Below are 26091 nucleotides of genomic sequence, written 5' to 3' on the forward strand. Positions count from 1 at the left end.
AGGATGTGGATAAATCAATTCTAACCAGCACCCCCAAATGTTCTCTGGCCACCCCAGCTGCCCTGGCTTTTTCCCTGTGACCCTCAATCCCAATTATGTCCTGTGATCCAACAGTTCAAGGGCTACACTGGCCATACCTCTAATCCTCACACTTACTACTTCTACACTGGCCACTCTCAAGGACCCTCCACTACTTAGTGACACCCATTCTGTTTGGTCGGTGCCCAAGTCTTATCATTCTAAATATTTTGAATACCACCTCTGGTCAGAACAGGCAACAAAGGAAATAATTTGAACCAAAGCAGAGAATGATGGACAAGGAGGGTTAAATGAGAGAGTTCTGTCTAGGAAAGGACATTGTCCCACATTTCTGAAGCAGCCTGAACCCAGAGCAGAATTGGGCTCTTGGGTGCTCCCTGGCTCAAAAGAGCTGCCTTTTAGAACACGGAATGAATCTCTCAGGGCCACCAGCATTTTACCTGTGGTTTGTCATGCAGTGGGAGGCCCCAGTGGTAGGATGGGAGAGCAGACAAAGCCTTTTCTAGACAGAGTCTCCTCCACATTGCGTCCGAGCTGTTCCCTGTGTAATGATGGCATATGCAGAATTTAAGGATAGGAATCTTCTAAGGTATCTTGGAGTAAAGTCAGGCAGAGAAGTTTCCTGAAGTGGAACTCAGAGCTGCTTTGGAAGGGAATAAGAAGGGGAGAGCATTCTAGTGGAGGGGATTAAGGGGAAGTGGATGTGGAGGCAGGAACCACCAGTATCATTCAAAGACCAGCTGAGGGATGGCAGGGCACAAACAGGAAGTAATGAGTGGGCAGATTAGAGGTAAATTTATCATCATGGCCTGCGTAAGAAGACCCAGACCCTGGAGCCGGCCTGAGACATGTAGCCCATGACTGAAGCCAGCTGTGGCACATCTGGGGCCAGCTGATGAGATGTTTGGAATGGCACAGGGAGTTGAATGCCATACAGAAAAGGTGGCCAGGCCACTGTAACCTGGACTGTGCTTTGCATAAATCTCTGCATGTTAATTATAATATATTTACCCTCTAAAAGAACAGAAACCCATCCAGAATCTCTTCCTCTTTTCCAACACTTCTGTTTTTTGGCATTTCTGCTGCTGGCTATTTCCTTCCAGATCTCTAACCTGATGTGTCCTCCTGTTCTTGCTCTGCTCATCCAGTGATGGATGACTGTGATGGGGGACTGTGAGAATGACCAGGTGAGCACACACCTCAGAGAACAACCGAGGCAGTCCTTCCTTTTAACTCATGTCAAATTAAGCCAACGGAGGGGATGGGCCTTGCTCAAGGTCACATAGCAAGTTGGTGGCAAAGCAGAGGTCAGGACCCTGCTGCATTGTGAGGAAGGGCAGGGAGGTTTTCTCAGCATTGTGTAGATGGAGCGGGAAGGCAGCTGCAGGCCCCAGCGGCTCTGAGAAAATGCTGCTGTGGGGCTCATCAGAGCATTCTTAAGTGTAATTGACTTTTAGGCATTAAATTTTTACCAGAATGAGCTCACAAGGTCTGTAGGGAGAAGGAAAGTGCCTGGCATTTCCTGCCTCTTGGGGCAGTGTCTGGGGAGCAGAAAGCTCATCCTCAGAATGAGCTCCATCCTGCAGTATGGAGCCCTCCCCTGAGAGGGAGAAGAGTGAGGCCCTAGGAGAGAATGCAGACCAGGATACAGAGTTCAGTGGCCAACCGGTTCTCATTAACTCTAGGGGAGGAAGAGAGGATGAGAGCTAAGTACCCACCCAACAGCCCTCAAGCAGACATGCGTATGCAAAGGGTGCCTACTACAGAAGTCTCGGAGAAAAGACAAGTAACTCAGTACTGCTCATAGGGAGCATCCCACTCTCCCCTGACCATGCTCACCCACCATTTTCATCCCTAAACCTGTCCCACCATCAATCATGGACCTTAGGTTGGATCACTACCAATCTCAGGGCCACAGTTTTCTTATCCATACACAGTATGGTCAAGATGATATCTGGAAGTTTTTTGAGCATTGTCATTTCTTAATGAGGGAGTTAAGGTTTCCACATATTGATGCAGCCACTCCTTCCCCCCGCCAGGCAGGGTGTCACCTTTGATGTGCAGGTGCCAAGGCTTAACAGCCATCCCTGGAACAGCAGCAGCCACTCCCTTTAGGCTTTAGTGCTAAAATAAAGATCCAGAGGCTTATGGAGATTTATTTCCATTTAGATCTGAAAAATTCAAGAGCTGTGTGTTTTTTTTTTAAAGCAGACTTATTGACGTGTAATTGACATACCATGAATTGCACATTTTTAAAGTGTACAAGTTGATAAACTTTGATATGTATTATTTGCTTATAAAACCAACACCACAATCAAGATTGTGAACATATCTATTATTCCCAAAAGTTTCCTCATGCACCTTTGTCCACCCTTTTACCAACCCTTCCTTCCCCTATCCCCAGGTCACCAGTGATTTACTTTCTGTCACCATCGTTCTGTTTACATTTCTTAGAGTTTCATATAAATGGAAACATACAGTGCCTATCTGTTTTTATCCAGTTTATTTCACTTAGAATAATTCTTTCAGGCAAGCATCATTTATGTCCTCACTTGTATAAATAGTTCACTCCTTTGTACCAGGTAATGTAGCCTTGGATGGCTATGCCATGATTTATTTATCCATTCACCTGTTAATGGACTTGTTTGCAGTTGTTTGGGGCTATTAAGAATAAAGCAACTATTAATATATGTAAGCAAATCTTTGTATGGATATATGCCTTAATTTCTATTGGGTAAATTTCCAAGACTGGAATACCTGGTTGTGTTATAGGCTAATGTTTAACTTCCTGAGAAATAACCAAGCTATTTTCCAAAGTGTGTGCACTACTTTCCACTCCTACCAGCAATGTATGACAGTTCCAGTTGCTCTACATCCTCACCAAAACTTGGTGCAGACTTTTCCCCTTCTTTTCTCTCTCTTTTTTTCACCATTTCAATAAATGTGAGGTGGTGTCTCACTGAGATTTTATTTTTTTAACTTTATTTATTCATGAGAGACAGAGAGAGAGAGGAGAGAGAGAGAGAGACTGAGAGGCAGAGACACAGGCAGAGGGAGAAGCAGGCTCCACGCAGGAAGTCCACGCAGGACTCGATCCCGGGACTCCAGGATCACACCCTGGGTGGAAGGCAGGCGCTAAATGGCTGAGCCACCCAGGGATCCCTCACTGAGATTTAAATTTGCATTTGCCTGATGACTGATGATGTTGAGCATCTTTTCATGTACTTTCTTATCAGCTGTCTAAAATAGTTTACCCATTTTTATTAGATTGTTTTTCTTCTTATTGAATTGTAAGAACCCTTTGTATATTCTAGATATAAGTCCTTTATATCTTTGGTATATGTTTTTCAAATGCTTTCTCCAAGGCAATGTCTTTTAAGAACAAATGTCTTTAATTCTGAAGTCCAGGAATACTAAATCCAGCAAAACTATTCTTCAGAAATGAAGGAGAGATAAAGGCATTCCCAAATAAAATACAAATCAAAACCACAATGAGATACCACCATGCGATATCTCACACCAGTGAGAATGGGGAAAATTAACAAGGCAGGAAACAACAAATGTTGGAAAAGATGTGGAGAAAGGGGAACCCTCTTGCACTGTTGGTGGGAATGTGAACTGGTGCAGCCACTCTGGAAAACTGTATGGAGGTTCCTCAAAGAGTTAAAAATAGACCTGCCCTACAACCCAGCAATTGCACTGCTGGGGATTTACCTCAAAGATACAGATGCAGTGAAACATCAGGACACCTGCACCCCAATGTTTATAGCAGCAATGTCCACAATAGCCAAACTGTGGAAGGAGCCTTGGTGTCCATCGAAAGATGAATGGATAAAGAAGCTGTGGTCTGTGTGTACAATGGAATATTACTCACCCATTAGAAACGACAAATACCCACATTTGCTTCACATGGAGGGATCTGGAGGGTATTATGCTGAGTGCAATAAGTCAATTGGAAAAGGACAAACATTATATGGTCTCATTCATTTGGGGAACATAAAAATTAGTGAAAGGGAAAATAGGGAAAGGAGAGAAAATGAGTGAAAATATCAGTGAGGGTGACAAAACATGAGAGACACCCAACTCTGGGAAATGAACAAGGGGTAGTGGAAGAGGAGATGGGAGGGGGTTGGGGTGACTGGGTGATGGGCATTGAGGGGGGCACTTGGCGGGATGAGCACTGGGTGGGCAAATTGAACTCCAATAAAATTTTTTTAAAAAGGCATTCCCAAATAACCAAAAGCTAGAGGAGTTTATCACTAGACCTGCTATAAGAAATGCTAAATGGAGTTCTCAGGTTGAAATGAAAGATGCTAAGGGCTAACAGGGAAACATGAAAATATATAACTCACTGGTAAAGGTAAATATACAGTCAAACTCAAAATACTCTAACACTATAATGGTGGTGTATACATCAATTTTATCTCTGGTATAAAAGTTAAAAGTAAGTAGTATTAAAAATAATGTGGCTACAATAATTTGTTAATGGATGCACGACATTAAAAGATGTAAAGTATGACATCAAGATCATGAAATGTGGAGAGAGGGGAACTAAAGGTATAGAGTTTTTGTACATGATTGAATGTAAGTTTTTTGTTAATTTTAAACAGACTATTATAGCTATAAGACATTTTATGTAAAACTCACGATAATAACCACACACACACACACACACACACACAATATCTCCAGTAGATATACAAAAGATAAAAAGAAAGGAATTAAAGCATACCACTATGAAAAATAAATAATTAAGGAAAAAAACAAGAGAGGAGGAAAGGAACTACAAGCAGGTAGAAAACAATGAACAAAATTGTAATGGTAAGTCCTTACCTATCAATAATTACTTTAAGTGCAAACGGATTAAATTTTCCAAACCAAAGATGTAAGACCCAACACCATAAAACTCTTAGAAGAAAATCTCTCTGACATTGGTCTTGACAATGATTTTTTGGGTATGACACCAAAAGCACAACAAAGCAAAAATAAACAGATGGGACTATATCAAACTAAAAACCTTCTGCACATCAAAGAAAACCATCAACAGAAGGAAAAAGCAACGCACGGAATGGAAGAAAATATATGCATAGCATATATCAGATATGGGGTTACTATCCAAAATATATAATGGACTCATACTACTCAAAGCAATAAATAAATAAATAAATAACCCAATTTAAAAATGCACAAAGGACTGAGTAGATATTTTTCTAAAGAAGATATACGAATAGCCAACAGGTACATTGAAAGGAACTCAATATCACTGATAATCAGGGAACTGCAAATCAAAACTGTAAATATCCCCTCACAACTGTTAGAATGGCTATTATCAAAAAGATAAAACATAACAACTGTCAATAAAGGTGTGGCATTAAGGGAACCCTTATATACTGTTGGTGAGAATTATAAATTGGTATGGCTATTATGGAAAACAATATGGAAGTTCCTCAAAAAATTAAAAATAGAACTAATCATACAATCCAGCAAACTCATTTCTGGAGGAAATGAAATTACTATCTCAAGGAGGTGTCTGTACTTCAATGATCATTGCAGCATTATTCACAATAACCGAGATGTGGAAACAACCTGTGTCCATCAACACATAAACAGGTCTTAAAAATGTGAGTGGAATATCATTTGGAATAGTAGTGGAATATCATGCAGCCATGAAAAAAGAAGTCTTGCCATTTGTGACAACATAGAAGAAACTGGAAGACATTATGCTAACTGTAATGAGCCAGACACATACTGCATGATCACATTTATATATGAAATCTAAAAAAAATGTCGAACTCATAGAACCAGAAAGTAGAAAGGTGATTACCAGGAGGAGTGGGAGTGGGGAGTAAGGGAAACAGATATACTGGTTAAAGGGCACAAACATTCAGTTGTAAGATGAATAAGTTCTGGGAATTGAATGTACAGCAAGGTGATTATAGTTGGGGCACCTGGGTGACTCAGTGGTCGAGCATCTGCCTTTGGCTCGATCCCGGGGTCCTGGGATCGAGTGCCACATTGGGTTCCCCACAAGGATCCTGCTTCTCCCTCTGCCTATGTGTCTGACTCTCTCTCTCTCTGTATCTCATAAATAAATGAATAAAATCTTACTATAGTTAATAATACTATATTGTATACTAGAAATTTGCTAAGAGAGTAGATCTTACATTTTCTCAGCATGCCAAAAAAAAGGAAACGGAGGTGATGGACGTATGAATTAGCTTGATTGTGGTAATCATTTCACAATGTATACATATATCAAACCATTGTGTTGTACACCTTAAATATATACAATTTTTATACCTCAATAAAGCTGGGAAAAAATAGAGTATGAGCCATCAGTGTGATTTGGATCTGGAAGTGATTTTAAAATATAAGAAAGAGCTTAAAGGAGGTAAAGGCACTTGAAGGTGCAACAGCTCAGCAGACACAGTGATTTTAGTTTGACTGTATGCTCGTTCTGGGTGGCTGGGTTGGGAGGCTGATGGACAGTAAGGAGAACTGAATCGGCATGGCCACCATACCTCTCATACCACTACTATCACATTAGCGCACTTGAAGCCTTCATTAATAACCTTATATAGATCGTCCAAAAAGAGAAGAGAGTCCACTCCTGCCACCTCGGGCACCAGCTGCTAGAAAAGGTAGATTAACCAGAGTTTGCCTGGAGAAGGAGGAAAAGAATGGGAAAAAGATGGAAACTAGGTCAAAAATATTAGAGAATTGGGTACATTGACAGAACTTGAGGATGTAGAATTTGCAGAGGGGGCACAGCATCTCCATCTCCTCATGTACAGGATGCTTCTACAATGTAAGAACTTCAAAACTATGTTTCATCTCCAGAGGAGAGGAGATGGATGGTGAAAGGTTCACAGACTAACGTGAACAGGGAAACTGCATCTTCTCTTTCGATTGCAGCCGCACTGTCCCTTGGTGTCTGGCCAGTGTGGTGCAGTGGTTGGTAGCTTGAGCTCTGCGGCCAGGCTGCTTGGGTTTTGAACTAGTCTCTTACTTCCTCTACATGCCTCAATCTTCTCATCAGAACAATGAAGATTAAAAGTAGTTTATGTCTAATAAAGCTGTGGTGCAGATTAAGCGGGGTATTCTTGGTAAAGTGGCAGCTCAGTCCAGAGTAAGTGCTCAATAAATGTTAGCACCTGTTTTCTCACCGCCTCTATGATTACTCCTTGTGCAGCAACGGACAGGATTGCCCAGCGAATGACCCCGGAGCTTCTCTCTTGGGTTGCCAGGCAACAAGCTATCTGGGACTGGCAGCTCCCCCTCCTTGAGCAGGAAGAGCCATACAGGATTTCAACTTTCCCAAGGGCACTGAGCACTAGTAGCTGACATTCCAAGGCAGCTCCCCAGAACAGCTGGCTTCTGAGCCTGGATTGTTTATAAGGCGAGCTCTCATGCTGGTTCAGTAAAAAGGTACAAGAGTAGGGAGTGGGGGGTCCTTTCCTGGAACACAACCACACTGTGTCCTGGCTCCTTGCTTGCTTTTTGGTGGAAGGGATGAAAAGGTGGAACCATGTAACTCATCTTGTTAGCCGTGAATTTCTCGGGAAGCCTGCTCCATGCCCAAACTGCATGTTGTGATGTTTACCTTCACCTGCCTCTCCACACCCTTCCCTGAATGGTCTCTGCTCCTTATCTTTACTCTCTGAAAGCATGCCCCTAGGACAAGTCTTCTGCCTCCTTCTAGATCTAGGTATGCTCTATTTCCCCAGGATTTCATCTGCTCCTGGGGTTTCAGATGTCATTTCTGTGCTGAGGACCCCTGCTTCTGTCGTATCTTCAAGTTCCTGGCTGGATACTGTCACTTGGAGCTGGCATCTTAAACCTTTAAAATGTTCCAAACTGAATAAATTTTAAAATTTTCCTCTGTAATAGCCATGAAACTAAATAAACCTTTTCTCTCCTATATTCATTAACTTCATAACTTGTACTACCATCTACCTTCTCACCATGACAAAAATCCTAAGGTTCTCTCTAAACCCTTCCGCCATGGCCAGTTAGTTGACACAAGCATCCCTAGGTCTCACTGCATTGCCCTGCCTCTCTCCTCACTCAGTGCCTCTTCCGCTCCAGGACCAGTATTCTGCTCTCTTTCCATTGTATTGCATCCTGCACACTCTGTCTGATTAATTTTTCTCCCCCTTTCAAATACCTTTAATCCCTCCCTATTACCTACATATGTTCTAACTCCTCACTGGCACCTAAGGCTCTCCACAAAACAGCCCATTTCTAAAATTCTGTTGGAGCTGCTCCACTAACTATACTCTTGAGTCCCGATTGGTCAGTTGGATAGCCTGTACTTCCTTACACTTTCTCCACACACTCCTTACACTCTGCTGTCCCCTCCACTTCAAGCACCCTCCTGAACAAGCTCCCCCTGTCATAATCCTGTACATCTATCAATCTCATCTCGGGTGCCCCATTGTCTCTCATGAAGCCTTCCCAGACTGCCTACAGTCACACTCTCAGCAGAGCGGGTGTCCCTGGTTTACCAAACCTGTTATGTTGCATTGTATTATTCTCACATGAATGCTGCCTAATACTTTTCCCAATCAATATATATGCTCTTGAGATTAAGGGCCATTGGTTGTAAGCAGTTTATACAGGGTGGTACGGCACCGGCCCTCAGGAACACGTCTGTTGATTGAATTAAGTAGGGGCTGATTTGCCTAGAAATAAGGCTCAGAAGACAAGACGGCTGACTTCTTGTGCTGGGTAGGGCTGTTTGCCCTGGACATTCAGCGTGACCCCAGGAGGATGGAGTTCAGACTATCATCTCTGTGTTTTAGGGTATCTTAGATCCCCTCAGGGGAGAGGGCTTTCGAGCACCCATCTATGATTTAAATAATTCACCACTCCCTGCCTTGACTTTTCTTCCTTAGCCCTCTGGCTCTTTGAGTGCCAGGCTCACACACAGTTGCTGGGCAGCACCCAGAAAAGAGCATGTTGGGCATTTGCTGCCATCTAGTGAAGCAAATGTGGCTCAGTCTCTTGCTAAAACTAAGCAGATCCTGTGCTGTCCCAGAGAGCTGGCTTTAGGAACCCAGCCTTGGTGAAAAGGGACCATCTGGGGATGGACAGACATATAGGGGAAAGGTAAAGCTTCTGCACAGAACACATCACACCCAGGCCCCTAAACTGTATCTAGGATGGGCAAGACCATATCCTTCTAGAGCCTCCCCTACTTCCAGGCAAAGGGTATCCCTACTGGAATGATGGCCAGCCACCTTGTTCAGAAAACTTGGTAAGCATCGAGTGTTTGTAAAACATCCAGTGTTTGTAATCAGAGGCATCTTTTAGGGAAATCATCAGTCATCCACAGTGCCTCAGGTGGAACTGGCCATGACTTTGGAGCTGGTGATTTCTACAAGGCCCTTGCAGCCCTGCAGGGTAGCCCTTGTGGCCCTGCCTCAAGGTTTCCCGGCTCTGGGAGCATCTACTCCCCTTCCCCAGCATGGTACAGAAGCTCTGGCTTCACTAGATGAGTGACCACACACTCATAGAGTTATGGTCATGAGATTATTCATGATAAATGCTCAACCAGTGCCGAATGCACAGCAACCACTAAGGAAAAATTAGATATTGATAATAATTAGATAATGATAGTATTGCTATTTTACCAATGCTCCAGAGCATAAGGCTGCCTACAAAACCTATAAAATTCAAGCCCTGAACATGAATACACACTGAAAATAATCACTGCTTCATTGCACCAGAGCATCCAGTGATGGCCCCTTTCCCTTGGGCAAGGAGGAACAGATCAGAGGCTCAGACCTCAGACCTTGTGCTACTGATTGGACACATCAGCCCCTCCAGCTTGTCTGTGGGATAGGTTTGTGGAGGGTTTTCCTCCAGACTCAGTTATCATGATGTAGGTTCTCTACCTTCTAGGGCAACTTGTTACCAAGCCTGATGTCTTATTTGGTCTCTGGGCATCTCAAGTTTTTAGGAAGGTTCTGGGCCTTTTGATAGGCCTGAGTTGTTCTCTGGACTGCATTTCACACAGACATTCAAGCGGAACTGACTACAGGGATCATCAAGTTAAGATCGCTGGCTAACCAATATCTTTTCTGGATTCCCTAACTGGGGTCCAGGTGTGGCTTATAAGGTGCTCTCTCAAGCCAAGGTGGCCACTATATATATATATATATATATATATATATATATATATATATATATATTATATAATAAAAAAATATATTTTAAAGACTTTATTTATTTATTTATTTATTTATTTATTTATTTATTTGAGAGAGAGTGAGTGAGTGACAGTAACAAGCCAGGGAGAGGCAGAGGGAGAGGAGGAAGCAGGCTGTCTGCTGAGCAGGGAGCCCAATGTAGGGCTTGATCCCAGGACCCCAGAATCATGACCTGAGTGGAAGGCAGATGCTTAACTGACTGAGCCACCCAGATGCCCCAGCCACCACAGATATTTAATTTTTTTTATTTTTTTATTTTTTTATTTTTTATGATAGTCACACACAGAGAGAGAGAGAGAGAGGCAGAGACATAGACAGAGGGAGAAGCAGGCTCCATGCATTGGGAGCCCGACATGGGATTTGATCCCGTGTCTCCAGGATCGCGCCCTGGGCCAAAGGCAGGCACCAAACCGCTGGCCACCCAGGGATCCCCACCACAGATATTTTAAGTGAGTCTTTCTTATTGGCTCCAGCCAGTGGTGTGCTGGAGCCAGGTAGGGCCAGCTCACAAGAGTTGATTGGGCTCTCTTCCCAACTCCACATTCAGGAGTATCAGGTTGGTAGCCTAAACTCAGTCCTGATGGGATTATTCACCACAGAAATCAGTACATGTTACAAATCGGGGTGCTTTTTTTGTTTTTTCCTAAAGATCCAATTGTTATACACTTATCAGCATATGACTGGCTCCCATCTTAATTCCAAGCAAAGCACCACTTTTGAGCGGCTACTTAGCCACCAAATGAGATTTTTTAGTGTACCACCTGAATGAAATGCAAATTGAAAGTCTCATTTATTTATTTTTTTCCAAATGTGCAGAACAGAGATTGTGAAAGACAGGGTGGTAATTGACAAGTCAAGATCATGCTTTTTCATTAGAAATAAACCCCAAATACTAATGTTGGTAAAAAAATATCTGCAATAAGCTATTTATTTATTAGCAGTTTTTGAATTTTTACTCAGCATGCAAAAGAGTTTTATGTGTTTAAGCAACATATTTGCATTGGGGAAAACATGGAACAAAAGTATTGAACAGTGTGCCTAGAAACAATATAGAAAAACATCATCTAAATTTTTAACATGTTTTTGTTTCTTTTTTTTTTTTTTACATGATTTGATTTGTGTTTCAGTCCTAACATCGATGTGTCCTCTACAGCCCTTCTAGTGTTTTCTTTCTTGCTAAAACAGTACCAGTGGTTCATAGTCAGGCAGACTTATCTTCTATCCCTGTAAGAATCATTTGAAATAAACATTGAAATATCACTTCTTTTAGGCAGAAAAATATAATGGCTAGTTCAGGAAGTCAACTGCTTGTTCACAAACTGAGCTATGGACCCCTGGAGCTCAGACATCAGAGGCCAGATTGTGAGGCTCTGAGGTAAAAAGTGGAAGTAGGGTCTCAGTCGTAGTGGACCTTGCCCTCGGCCACCCCAGAGCCAGAAAGGTCTCCATTGCAGAGTGTGTGGAGTGGTGAACCAGGCCTATCTTCCAAGGCATACGTGGACATCTTCACCTTATATTTTCGAAAGGCCTTTTGAATAATAGCAGCACACCTTTCCTCTTCCTTCCTCTTGGTGGTGGTGACTATGGGTTCATATAACTTCTTGGAAGGGTTGGCTTCCATGAACTTCTCCTCCATCATGACCTTCATGTTGTCCAGGCCACTGGAGTCACCGAGTACCCTAGTGGTGAATGCGAAGAGAATATCCAAACAGTGAAGACGATCTCCACTCACCATGGGCAAGTCCATCATGAGAAATTGAAATTTATTTGGCTTTGCCACACGCAAAGGTTCAGGAAGGGCATCAGCAAAGTCAGAAAGGGCAGAATATTTGATGAACTGTGTTGCTTCTGGGTCAAACTTTTCCCAGACTTCATAGAATATCTCAAAGTCATCTTCACCCAAAGGGTCCTCACTTTCTTCTGTGGCTGTGTTGAAGTTCTCTAAAATCACAGCAATGTACATGTTGACAACAATGAGAAAGGAGATGATGATGTAACTGACGAAGTAGGTGATGGCTATGGCAGGGAGGTGGCGGCTGTCTAAATTGGGGTTGCATGAATCCTTTGATTGCAGCATGGGCCTAAGGAGGGCATCCCAGCCTGCTGAGGTGGTGATCTGGAAGAGACAGAGTATGCTGCCAACAAAAGTTTTGAAGTTGAATATGTCATCAATTCCAAACTCCTCATTCACTTTGCAAAAGCAGTTCATACCAAAAATGGCATAAATAAACATAACCAGAAAAAGTAGAAGACCGATGTTGAATAGAGAGGGAAGGGACATCATCAGAGCAAAAAGGAGAGTCCTTATTCCTCGTGCTGCCCGAACAAGTCTCAGGATTCGACCAATGCGAGCCAACCGGACAATCCTGAAGAGTGTTGGAGGGAAAGGAATATGCTCCTGGTTCTCCAAGGCAGAAACCATTGTACCTTAGGAGAAGGAGATAGGGCGATTAATTTCCAGCAGGTACCCTGCTTCCAGAGGCAGCTTGTCACTCCTGCCTTGGAATCTAACTGGACCAACTTTTATCAGTACTTTTTGTAATTCATATACTACATAAACTAAGAACCTCCTTTACCAATATCAGCAAAAATATCTATCTGTACCTTAACCTGGAAAGTAATTTTCAAGCACTGTACAACTTTAATGGGACTTTAGATGAAATAAGACGTCTATAATATTGAAGACACCCAAGGAAAGGGAAGAGAATACAGTTTATGAAAAGCTATTTTATGACTTATACATTTGAAATACATTATGTTGGGTATTGAAAGTCACTCATGGAATAACAAATATAATAGTTTCCCATATTTATTGGATATATAGAACGGAAAACAGATAAATTAAGGATGGAGTCCTACAGATTAGAGTAAGGAGAAATTTCTGATACTGATGGTTGGCTTGAGCCTGAGCTGTCAGTGGAAACTGTAGAACTTCTAACCTCAAAGCACCTTAAAAAGGCAGGTTCTTATTTGTATAGAGAATTTGAACACAGCCTACTATAAGGGACAGCAGGATAGGGCTGGAGGAAGATGGCAGTGTTGTGACTCTGGGTGGAGCTGCCATGGAGCTGTCATATTTGACCATATGCTCATCCCAAGGAAGGACTCTTGAGGTCCACTCAAAAAGCTTAAGGGACTAAATTGGAGATACTTTCTATTGTTGTAGACACTCCCCAAAATAGCATCTTGAGCAGAGGTTTTTGCAAACAGTTGAATATTTGACCTAAATGTTATCCTGTTCTATTATTGGCTGTTCGGCAAGGAAGTGATACAAGATTTGAAACAACTCACATTTTGACCTGAATATTATAGAATGGTTGGAACATGCTTGTCTTGTGTAGACATGACCTTGCTTTTGTTCTGGGGGTTCCTCAAAGAAATTAGGGGTAATGGTCAGCCAAAATTATCTGCTATCCCCTAATGACTAAAGAGAACTTGTTCATAATATATTTTACCAACTGCCCAATTGTGCCAACAAAGCTGAATGCGTATGTTAATTATGCAACCAATGCTAGTGAGATGTGGAATTTATTAAGTTCCAACTTAGTAACAACTAGAGGAGGTCTACCCTTTATGGCCACCTCCTTTACAAATATTTCTTTGACTAATGGAGTTTACAGTAATCTGTCCTTTATCTGAACTCAGTTCTTCTGTATACCATGAGTTTTGGTGTGCAGTTAATTTCTCTATGTTTTTTTTTTTTTTGACCCTTTAAGGTAGTCTTAATACTTAAACTGCATGGCTAACTCCTACAGAGAGATTCACTTCAACTCACACTCATTTTGTATTTCTCTGAAAGCTTAAGAAAGAGCTTGGGAAAGTGTAGGGGTTTAGTGTTGGGTGGCAGATCTACTGGCAAAGCCATATAAAATGCTATCCAACATTGGTGAGTAGAATTTGGCTCAAAGTGTAGATGTTTGCATCCACTGGAGCAAAATGTTATGCAGTGCTCTGCTGTGTAACTGCAATTGCCTAGCAGTTGTTCAAATGACAGAAGTAAGAGATATTTCCACAATCTGCATGATGGCTGGCACTGCCTAGAAGGAGTTCAGTAAGTAGTGGAATAAATGAGCTGCTCTCTGCATTTTGGAGGAAGGGTCTCCTCAAGTTCTCAAAGGGCTGTGTTAGAGTCATTCTACCATCATTTTCTGACCTTATTGTTGCTCTCAGTTTCATCAGGACTTGGGATTGGAATTAAGTGATAAAGATTACTGGTCTATTTCCCTGGAGGCATGTGGGAGGATCTATTGCTAAACTTTATCTACATAAACTTCATGGCTTAGAAACCAGAACAGACTATGAACTGTACCATTTTCTTGTTCTTGGAAATATCTGCATTGCTGCTGTAGTGATAGGAACCAAAATATTTTGATCTCACATATCTGTTTAACACATTCTTTCTGAAATAGTATAAAAGCTTCCACTGTGAAACCAGTTTTCATTGTCTTCCTTGCTTTTTGAACTATGAGAATAGCCCCTGGGTGGTTGCACACAATTATAAAAAGTCAAATTATCAGTGTAGTTAAAAGCAAACTGCAAAAACCCAGAGAGTAAACTCTTATGGGTAGCTATGAAGAATCTAATTTTAAAGTTGATGTGTATGTGTATTATAAAAAGATATATGTCAACAACCCTTTTTTCCTTTATTCTTTTTTCATAAATCTTATAGTTAATCCTGCCTATGTTAAGAAAAATATACTGATTATAGAATAAGACTGGTTGGTGAATGGGATCCAACAGTTGAGACAAGCATAGTTCATGCTGTGGTTTAAGTTAACATGGGATACAGCATAAAGAGAAAGCACTTCTTGTCTTCATGACATATTCTTGGAAGCCCAATCTAGCCTGGGCCATGGAAATCCTGTATAGGAGGTGAGAGAAGGCCTAGCAATGTCACAGGGGCACACTAATTGTGATATGATATCCACATGGATTTTGAACTAAGGAAAACCGTGGGAACTAAGTACCAAATACTTAAAAATAAAAGATGCTCATGAGAGCTTATAGTTGCACATGAAAGGTAGAATTTTGACTCAGTTGCCTGGATATACCCAAGAATCCCCACAAATACTTTAAGGTCATCTTAATTTTGTCTATCTTCACTGAATAAATGGATCCACACAATTCTTTAACTCTCTGCTTCAGTCATGTAAACAGTCAAGGGAATGAAAATTGCTCTGTATCTCCTAGCAACTTCCCAGTACAGAATGGCATCAGTATACCTGTCTATTTTTTTAGAAACCACAGTAAGCCTAATTTGTTCCTTTGTGGATAGTTTGGACATACTTCCAAATGATAAGATTTACTTCTAGCTCTCAGATTAAAGCTCCCCTGGCTTCTGATATTACTTACTAACAATAGAAAGAACCACGATCACACAATCAAATAAATTCCAGCCAATGGTGAAGTAGTATTGCCTCAAAGCAAAGATTTTGATGAGACACTCAATTGTAAAGATGACCACAAAGGCCAGGTTGAGACGATCAAGGATGAATTTTGTGGTATCAAGCTGGTTTTCTGATTCAGCCATCATGCTAAGCATGTTGAGGAAAATGAGGATGATGATAATGACGTCAAAGACTTGGTTTGTGACTAGGTCATACATGAGACCCTGGCATTTATTCTGTGAGGGGAAAAAAAAGGAACCTTAGACCATTTTGCATTGGAAGAATGAAATCACATAAATTAAAAAAGGCACATACAACAGAATTTGTCCTTTTTTACAATTGAAGAGTTTTCTTGAAAAATGTACACCCTTTTTAAACAAATTCTTGCACTTACATTTTCATTTAAATGTAAATTACATGACTGTTTTTAAGTTGCAGGCTTATAGCTTTAATTCCATTTTAAAACAAAAAATGTTTGGAAATGACATAACTTTGATGTGATGTATGATGTTGTTTTGCTGAAATAAAACAGCTCATGTTGGATTTAATAATAAAAAGATGACCTTTGGTTTCTACATTTCATGTTTCTTTATTTAGGCTTCAGTAATATTAATGCAAAGAATACCTACTCACATAATTATGTTGGAGAAAATGGAATTAACATCCTTAAGCCTCCATTTGTTAATTCAGAATAATCAGACCTTATACGTAACCAAATCTCTGTATTCAAGCAGTTCTTGAATGCCAATTTTCTAAATCTTGTTCACTTGAAAATAAGGCTAGATAAATGGGATTGTAATGCAATGATTACTAAAAACAAAAATAGAAAAGTTGATTATTTCATCTTATTACTGATGGTGAGCTTGCATATTGATTGGTACATAGATGGCCCTACTGCTCACAAAGTAAGTACATGCTAATTGTTCTGGTACAGGTTCTAGCTCAAGTTTGCACACCTAATCTACAAAGTGCATCTAAATTACTCAATTGTCTCACTATATTTTCTGTAATCTAACAGCTGTGTAACCTAGGATTTCTCTTTACTTAGTGGAAAACTATTCTCAAACAGACTCAGACACTAATATTGTAGGTATTAGGTTTGGATTCTATCAGTGACTAAGCCAGTGATTCTATCACTGATCTAAGCCAGGTTCCTGGGTTCCTATTTTGACTTACATCATTATCAACAGGGCTCACCTAATTTACAAATCTTACAATTTTACTCCAGCAACCAAAATGACTCAGTACTTCTCTTTTGCTTCTATAATAAAGTTCAAGTTTATCAACTTGGCAAAAATCCTTCTCTGAATGTGGCCTCAACCTGCATCTCCTGCCCATTCTCACTTTGCACTTTGAGTTCTATTCTCCCACTAAACACACTACCTTGTGACCTGTACCACTGCTGAAACAGATTTCTCTGCTTGGAATATCTTACTTCCCCAAGGAGCTAATTCCCACTCATTCTTTAGTATTCAACTTGTGCTTTGTCATTTTTAGGTTAGTAAATTCCCCACTCAGAGATCTCTCATCATTCTGAACACATCCTGCTCATAGCAAGTACAACTTAATTAGGAACTATTCCTTTATAGATGTGTCTCCTCTAACCAACAGTTTATTCATAGTCACATTCCCAATGCTTGGCATATAAAAAATATTCTAAAAATGGTTGTTGAAATTTTAGTGAAGACCAGGTATTCAACATGAACAGCATTTCTCTGATCTATATACTCAACACCAACATTTGTTGGACTGCTGAAAATAGCCTTTGCCATCATTGCCAGTAAGGTTGTAGGACAAAGATATTCTCATGTGGGGTTAAGGAACATAAACATTGATTCACAAAGAGAGTCACTGAGGATGAAGTGTAGCTTATGACTACCATCATGCAGAATCCAAGCCAATACAAGATTACAGACTGCTTCTGGAACAGAGTGACATGAAATATGGAAATTACATGCAGGTTCTGGCTAATGGTCTGGAAAACAAACTCTATAAAGACCTGGAGCAACTGAAAAAGATTCAGGTGCCACTCCTGAGGCCTTCATGCTCAAGGTCAACATACCAAGACCACTCTGGCAGTGGCTGCATCACGGGTATGACCCAAAAGTCCACAAAAAAAGTCTATGGGCCTCGTATATTAGAAAATAGTTTATACACCTTTTAAAAATCCAACATTGAGTCAGTGGTATTGATTATGAAAAATTCCCCTTCCACTTTTTAAAAACAGGGACAGGACTTATGCATCTCCAGTAAACTGGCATTTCTACCATTCTTTATAGTTCTTCTTTTCAGATTGGATTGGCAATGTAATTTGCACATTTTTCACAAAACACTGGGATACAGTTTATTAGAATTAAGAGACTAATTTAAAGTAACTAAGTTCTTCCACCTTGGCCTTCCCTTTCTTTTGCTAACATGTCTCTCCTCTCCCCAGTAAGAAAGAAGTAAAAGCTTAAATAGCATGGTTTTTTTCTAAGTAATCTTTCAACAGTAGATCACTGCTGCCTTGATGCCACCCCAGGGACCTCCAAACAAGAAGAGGTTAGTGTCTGGGGCACCTGGGTGGCTCGGTGTTTGAGCATCTGCCTTTGGCTCAGGTCATGATCCCCGGGGTCCTGGGCTCAAGTCCCGCATCAGGCTCCCTGTGGGGAACTTGCTTCTCCTTCTGACTGTGTCTCTGCCTCTCTCTCTGTGTCTCTCATGAATAAATAAATACAATCTTAAAAAAGAATTCCCCAGCTGTTTATTATGTGCTGTAACGTTTGAGAACCATTGTTCTAGACACTATTCTCTTATTTGGGCCCAAAATGAAGAAGTGGGACTACTGGTTAGAAGCCACTGGGAGACAGATCTGAACTCCACATCCCAACTAATTTTCTAATAAGCAGAACTGTCTGAAGAGGAAATGATGCCTTTAGAGATAGTGAGTTTTCAGTCGTGGAGATGTGTTGGGTAAATTTCTGACACCTCTGTTGGGGGATAAGGCAGCTTTGGGATAAGCTTTGGGGTAGAAACTGCAGCAGGGCTTGGAGTTGGGTGTGGGATCCGATGCCAAACAAACTATAAATTGTTTTACAATATATGTACATATTAGGTATTTTATATTATATTATCATGTGATCCAAATATACATCCACTAACTTATTTAGAAAACTCATAAACTCCTGAGAATCATTTTTAGAACTCTAGGTATCTGTTATGGTAATCAGGCATAAGATGATGTTGGTTTGTGATGGTAACAGTGGAGAGAGATGTAAGCATTTAGGTTTAAGAGCTAATATGGAAGTAGATGCAGGAGTCAGAAGGTGTTTGAATGGAGGTGGCTATGGGAAAATGATAGGCTGGGGCTATCATTTCTGATTGATAGACACATTCAATCAGCCAGAGAACAGAGAATAAGGCATTTTGGAGGGAAAGGATAAGATCAGTCCTGAGTTTAAGGGGATAGTGGGGCATCTGAGGGCCCATAGCCATGCAACATTCAAGTTGGTGTCTTTCAAATTTTATCTGAGAATCATTCAAGCTTTTATCAAAGAGTCTGGAGAAGAAACTTGAAAGTCCATTGCATTTGCTGTGTGAGAAATCATCTGGGAAGTCAGAAAGGACTTGGTGAAAAGGTGCTCTCCAGGGAATCACGGTGAATGGTAAGAATAACAGCGATGATGAGGTGCCTGGGTGGCTTAGTGGTTGAGCCTCTGCCTCTGGCTCAATTCATGATCTGGGGATCCTGGGATCAAGTCCTGCATCCGGCTCCCCACAGTGAGTCTGCTTCTCCTTCTGCCTATGTCTCTGCCTCTCTCTCTATGTCTCTCATAAAAAAATAAATAAAATCTTTAAAAAAAAAAAAAGAATAACAGTGAGGCAGGGTAGGTCTAGGCCTAATGTTTAACCCTAATATTTAGACAAGAGATCAAGAATATAAGTTACCTAATTATATCAAAAAGCATTTGATATCACTTTGGAATGATTCTACATCTCAGTATCATTTTTAAACCAGTAATAACGCCACTCTGTGTGGATGGTTCAGAAAGAATCAAAAATTATTCCAAATTCCTTTCTACTGTTGAATTAAAATGCATCACAGCTTAGATTAAAACAGCCAGATTCCCCCTCCCCTGTACAACTGCTGTTCATTTGTTCCAAAGGTCAAAAATGGTATTTAGATTTTAGAGATTAAAAAAAAGTCTGTGGGAAAAAAAAAAAAAGTCTGTGGGGAGATAAAGTTGTGAGTTAAGGGCTAACAGCTGATTTAAAAGTCTTAACTGAAACTCAGGGACATCTGGAAATATGTATTTATCTCATGCAACACCACTTTCTGGAATACAGAAGTTAAGGTAAGTGTGATATATTAACTGATATATTAACCAGCCAGAGGTACCTGGTTGTTGGAATTGCTCCTTGTGAAGCCCTGACTGGTAAGCTGTAGCTACACAGGGATGTCTACGGCATGACACCTATTCCCAAATGAACATGTGATGAACATGCCATAAGACATAGTTAAAGCATGGAGGTGGAAGCTTGCCTTGGGTAAAGTAGACCATGCCTATCTGAAGCTCATCACTTGCAGTTTAGCATGCCCAGTGCAATGGAGAGGTCTCAAAACTGCAGCTGTGTCATTGCAACTCTCTTTGGCTATGTGCTGCCTTGCTCGATTCATATTCTTTTTGAAAGAAATGGGTAAATATGTGGGAAGCTATTGTGTCTCATGATTCTTTTAGTTAATCTCAAATCTAGGACCAACTGGTATTGACAGTGGGTACACAGCATGCACATGTAAATAAAAATTTTTTTTTGTCTTTTTTGTTGGCTCAAGTTCAAATAAGAACCTCTCCAGATATAATTGTATCATTAACCTCTCAGTAAAAAATTCTTCATTGTATAAATTCTAAACACTTTGCCTTAACATTCCCAGGTATTTTTAGTGCAATACAAATATTTAATCCTAATGGAATAGACTCTGTGTGTACCCTAAATCATAGTCTTTCATTCAACTAATAATTACTGAGGATATACTTTAAGCCAGGCTCTATTTAGTCATGGGAATAGCAGTAAACTAAACATACCTTTGATAATTTTGGGTCTCATGTTCAAATGAAAATCTCTAAATCCTCTACATGCTTTGGATATCAAACCCCTCTTCCATACCGCTTTCCTGAATTGAAAACCTTCCAACTCACATGTGAGAGCTATCAAATATTCTTAGCATATTAGCTTATAATCTGATGTGCTCAAATTCCAGCTCCTCAATTAGACTGCAAGCACAAAGCAGCCCTGGAGTACCTGAAAAAGCAAGATTCATTGAGAGCAAGGGTCAACAAACTATAACCTTTAGGCCAGATCTGGCCCACTACTGGTTTTTGTATAGCCTGTGAACTCAGGATAGGTTTTATGTTTTTTAATGTTTGGGGAAAAAAACTCAAAAGAAAAATAAAATTTTGACATGTGAAAATTAAAGAAATCCAAGTTTTAGAGTTTCTAAATCAAGTTGCACTAGAACATAGCCATGCACATTTGTTTTATACTATCTATGGCTGCTTTTTTGTTACATGGCAGAGCTGAATAGTGTGGCAGAGATCATGTGGACTGCAAAGCCTGAAATATTTATTATCTGACTCTTTATTTTGTCAACTCCCAATATAGAAATTTTATCATAAGTACTGGTGAAGTGGAAGCCAGTATGCATGACCTAGACTTCACACCAGGAATGGCTGCAAAAATATATTATAAATACATTTTTAAATGGTCAAGTTTTAGTCAAAATTATAATGAGATATCACCTCACACCTGTCAGAATGGCTAAAAGCAACAACATAAGAAACAAGAGGTATTGGATGTGGAGAAAAAGGAACCCTAATGCATTGTTGGTGGGAATATAAACTGGTAGGAAACAGTATGGAGTTTCCTCAAAAACTCAAAAATAGAACTACCCTAAGATCCAGCAATCATACTACTATTCACTCAAATAATATAAAAATACTAATTCAAAGGGATTCACCCCAATATTTATAGCAGCATTTTCTATAATAGCCAAATTATAGAAACAGTCCAGGTGTCCATTAACTGATAAATTGGGTAAAGAAGATGTGGTGTATATACAATGGAATATTATTCAGCCATAAAAAAGAATGAAGTTTTGCCATTTGCAATGACATGGGCAGTGCTAGAGAGAATAATGCTAGGTGACATAAGTCAGAGAAGAACAAATACCATATGATTTCACTCAGATGTGGAATTTAAGAAACAAAACAAATGAACAAAGGGGGATAAAAGAAAGAGAGGCAAACCAAGAGACAGACTCAACTATAGAGAACTGATGGTTACCAGAGGGGAGTTGGGTGGGGGGATTAAGGAGTGCACTTGTGATGAGCACTGAGTTATGTATGGAAGTGTTGAGTCACTGTATTGTATACCTGAAACTAATATAATTCTGTATGTAACTATGTTGGAATTTAAATTTTTAAAAAAGATTTAAACTACTAAGTTTACATCATTGCAATGAGTTACACTAAGCACCTATTGTGTGCTCACTAAAAATCAAATGAAAGTTGTTGCTCAAGTTCCTTTTTTTAAATATTTTATTTATTTATTTATTCATGAGAGACACAGAGAGAGAGAGAGAGAGGCAGAGACACAAGCAGAGGGAGAAACAGGCTCCATGAAGGGACCCTGACGTGGGACTCAATCCTGCGTCTCCAGGATCACGCCCTGGGCTGAAGGCAGCACTAAACCACTGAGCCACCTAGGCTGTCCTCAAGTTCTTATTATTGAATTTGAATGTCCAATTTTCCTAAGGACTTGAGCTGGACACCACTGTATCTGAGTCTTTGTTGAATTTTTAGATAATACCTATAAACTTAAAAAAAATTAAAGGAGAACAGCACTGCAGACATCTGAGCTCAAGACCACTTAATGGATCTATGTATTTAGAATGAATCAATTGCTCTCACCAGAGGCCTTGGAATGGGCTTTTGAGGTTTTTTGGATCCTAATTTTTTCATTGCATTATAGTATTTCTTCTGTTCTTCAGTCATAAAAATGTCTTCACCACCTAAGTATACAGAGAAAATGAGAGCTAATTATCTTTAACAGTTTTTTTAGAAACAAGTTCTGAGTTTTCAGAAGTAGTTTCAAAGTTATATTACATTCTATCACAATCCCTAAAATTCCAATGGGAAATAAAAGAGGCTGGACTCTGCGGGAGGGCTGAAACAACATTTAAATTAAGGAATAGGAAAAAATGTTACTTTTATCAGGTGTATCTTTATAGAATATGAACAAAATTACATACTTTTTCCAAACATGCACCAAATCTTTACAAAAATTGAGTATATTTCAGGTTGCTTACCTCAAATCACAATGCAAGCAAAATAGATACTAGTAACAAAAATTTAAACAAACAAAATCTCATCAAGTGGCAATTAAAATTCTCCTAAATAAATGAATAAGTGCATAATCACTAATAAAATCTCATAAAATTTTCCAGACCCATTCTCAGGAAAACAAAACAAAACTAGAGAGCTTTAAATGTTTTCACCATTGAGCAAGAATGAATAGAAGTATGAACCAGAATTTTCATTTCTGGAAATTAAAATATCAAGAAATGCTGAGTAAATTAGAACAGAATTCTTTTAAAATGTATAGGTAACTTGCAAAAGTAAGGAACATTTCTGGGGTCTGAAAATCAATAGTGATCAAAAAGAGTAGTAAACTAGCCTGAAGCCACTGTTGGCCTAAGAGCATACTTCAATCTCTGTAAAAATTAGAATCTTGGGCTTTAATAACTACAAGAGAGTAATGGGAAAAAGACTGTGGGCTTATGCCAAGGTCCCTGCATGAATCTGAGACTTGTCAAGTGCTGCCGATAAAAGGGTGAAGAAGCAAACAGAATCTGTCAGTAGGCAATGCAAGACAAGTAGGAAATTATCTTAGTCTGGACTACGGGTAAAAACCCAGTCTTCCCTGACAGTTTGTGAATCCAGGCCTGCCTTGATACAGTGTGGGATTTGAATTTGCACCACTATCAGTAGGGTCCAAAAATATACAGTCCTATGACAGTCTTTTTGACAATGATGCTGGGGAAACTGGATACCCACATGCAAAAGAATAAAGTTAAGTTCTTACTTAACACCATACACAAAAATAGCTCGAAATAAATTAAAGACATAAATTTAAGATCTAAAACAACAAAATCCTTAGAAGAAAACATAGGGCAAAAGCTTTACAACACTATATCTGGCAATGATTTCTTGCATATGACACCAAAGGCACAGATAACAACAACAACAACAAAAAAAAAACAGACAAACTGGACTTCATGAAAATATTAAAATGGGTCTCACATAAATGTGAGGGTCTTTAATCCATTTTGAGTTTATTTTCACATGTGTTGTTAGAAAGTAGTTCAGTTTCATTCTTTTACATGTAGTTTTCCAGTTTTCCTAGCACCATTTATTGAAGAGACCCATTGTAGATTCTTGCTTCATCAATGTTTTATGGTTTTCAGAGTATAGTTCTTTTGCCACTTTGGTTAAATTTATTCCTAGGTATTTTCTTCTTTTAAGTGCAATTGTAAAAGGAGCTAATTTTTTAGTTTCTCTTTCTGCTATTTCATTATTAGTGTATAGGAATGCTACCAATTTCTGGGTATTAATTTTGTTTCCTGTACCTTTGCTCATTTATTACTTCTAGTAGTTTTTTGGTGGAGTCTTTAGGATTTTATATGTGTAGTATCATGTCATATGCAATTGGTGACAGTGTAACTTCTTCAACAATATGGGTGATTCATTTCTCTTCTTGTCTGATTGCTGTGGTTAGGACCTGCAGTACTGTGTTGAATAAAAGTGTAGAGTGGATATCCTTGACTTGTTTTTGATCTTAGAGGAAAAGCTCTCAATTTTTTCCCACTGAATATAATGTTAGCTTTGACTTTTTCAAACATGGCCTTATTATGTTGAGGTATGTTCCCTCTAAACCCACTTTGTTAATAGTTTTATCGTGAATGAGTACTGAATTTTGTCAACATTTTTCCAGATATGTCTCCTGAGGCAAGGGAAATAAAAGCAAAAAAAAAAAAAAAGTTATCAGGACTACGTCAAAATAAAAGGCTTATGCATAGAGAAGGAAATGATCAACAAAACAAAAAAGGCAACCTACTAAATGGGAGAAGATATATGCAAATGATATATCCAATAAGGGATAAATATCCAAAATATATAAAGAACTTATACAACTCAACGATCCAGTTAAAAAATGAGAAGAGTACCTGAATAAACATTTTTCCAAAGTAGACATACAGATGAGCAATAGACACATGAAAAAGTGCTCAACATCATTAAACATCAGGGAACTGCAAATCAAAACTGAAATGAGATATCACCTCACACCTGTCAGAATGGCTAAAATCAAAAACACAAGAGAGAACAAAAGAAACCCTCATGTACTGTTGAGAATGCAAAATGATTCAGTCACTGTGGAAAACAGTATGGAGGTTCCTCAAAAAATGAAAAATAGAAATCATATGATCCAATAATTCTACTACTTGGTACATATCCAAATAAAATGAAAACACTAATTTGAAAAAAATATATGCACCCCTATGTTTATTGTTAGCATTATTTATCATAGCCAAGACATGAAAGAAACCTAAGGGTCCATTGATGGATGAATGAATAAAGAAGATATGGTACACACAGAGGAACATTATGCAACCATAAAAAAGACTGAATTTGTGACATGGATGGACCTAGATGGTATTATGCTAAGAGAAATAAGAAAAAAAATACCATATGATTTCACTCATATGTGGAATCTAAAAAACAAATGAATAAACAAACAAAAAGCAGAACCAGATCTTTAAATACAGAGAACAACAGATGATTGCCAGAGAGGAGGGAGGTGGGGGATGTTAAATGGTTGCCGGGGAGTGGGAGGTACAGTCTTCCAGTTATGGAATGAACAAGTCAAGGGAACAAAAGGCACAGTATAAGGAATATAGTCAGTGATATTATAATAATGTTGTATAGTGACAGATGGTAGCTACACTTGTGCTGAGCATAGCATAACACATAAACTTGCCAAATCACTATGTGTATATCTGAAAGTAACGTAATATGTGTCAGTTATACTCAAATTAAATAAATAAGTAAATAAACAATCTGATTGGCAAAGGACTTCAGTAGACATCTCTCTAAAGAAGATATGCAAATAGCCAACAAGCACATGAAAAAACACTCAGCATCAATAGTCATTAGGGAAATACCAATAAAAACCACAGTGATATACCACCATACTCATTAGGATGGCTACTATCAAAAAAAAGAGAATGCAAACATTGGTCAACATGAAGAGAAATTAGAATTACACTGTTGGTAGAACGTAAAATGGCAACTTCTGTGGAAAAGAGTACAGTGATTCCTCAAAAAAATTAAAATATATTATTACCATATGATCCA

General features: G+C 39.4%; 1 protein-coding gene and 1 long non-coding RNA gene across 4 annotated transcripts in view; one reads left to right on the top strand and one right to left on the bottom strand.

Moving 5' to 3' along the window:
* Positions 1–26091, top strand: part of LOC111091870 — a 64185-nt gene that overhangs the window by 28443 nt on the left and 9651 nt on the right. The gene's annotated exons all lie outside the window — the stretch shown is intronic.
* SCN11A (sodium voltage-gated channel alpha subunit 11) overlaps positions 11020–26091 on the bottom strand; it is a 91561-nt gene continuing 76489 nt past the window's right edge. For all 3 annotated transcript variants that reach the window (XM_038570472.1, XM_038570474.1, XM_038570473.1), the window contains exons 25-27: positions 22588–22692; positions 15606–15876; positions 11020–12680 (exon numbers count right to left, since the gene is read on the bottom strand). In XM_038570472.1, the coding sequence (XP_038426400.1) occupies positions 11650–12680; positions 15606–15876; positions 22588–22692 (1407 nt within the window). In that variant the 3' untranslated portion in view covers positions 11020–11649. The remainder of the gene's footprint in view (positions 12681–15605; positions 15877–22587; positions 22693–26091) is intronic.

Source organism: Canis lupus, chromosome 23, assembly GCF_011100685.1.
Source record: "Canis lupus familiaris isolate Mischka breed German Shepherd chromosome 23, alternate assembly UU_Cfam_GSD_1.0, whole genome shotgun sequence".
Lineage (NCBI taxonomy): Eukaryota > Metazoa > Chordata > Mammalia > Carnivora > Canidae > Canis > Canis lupus.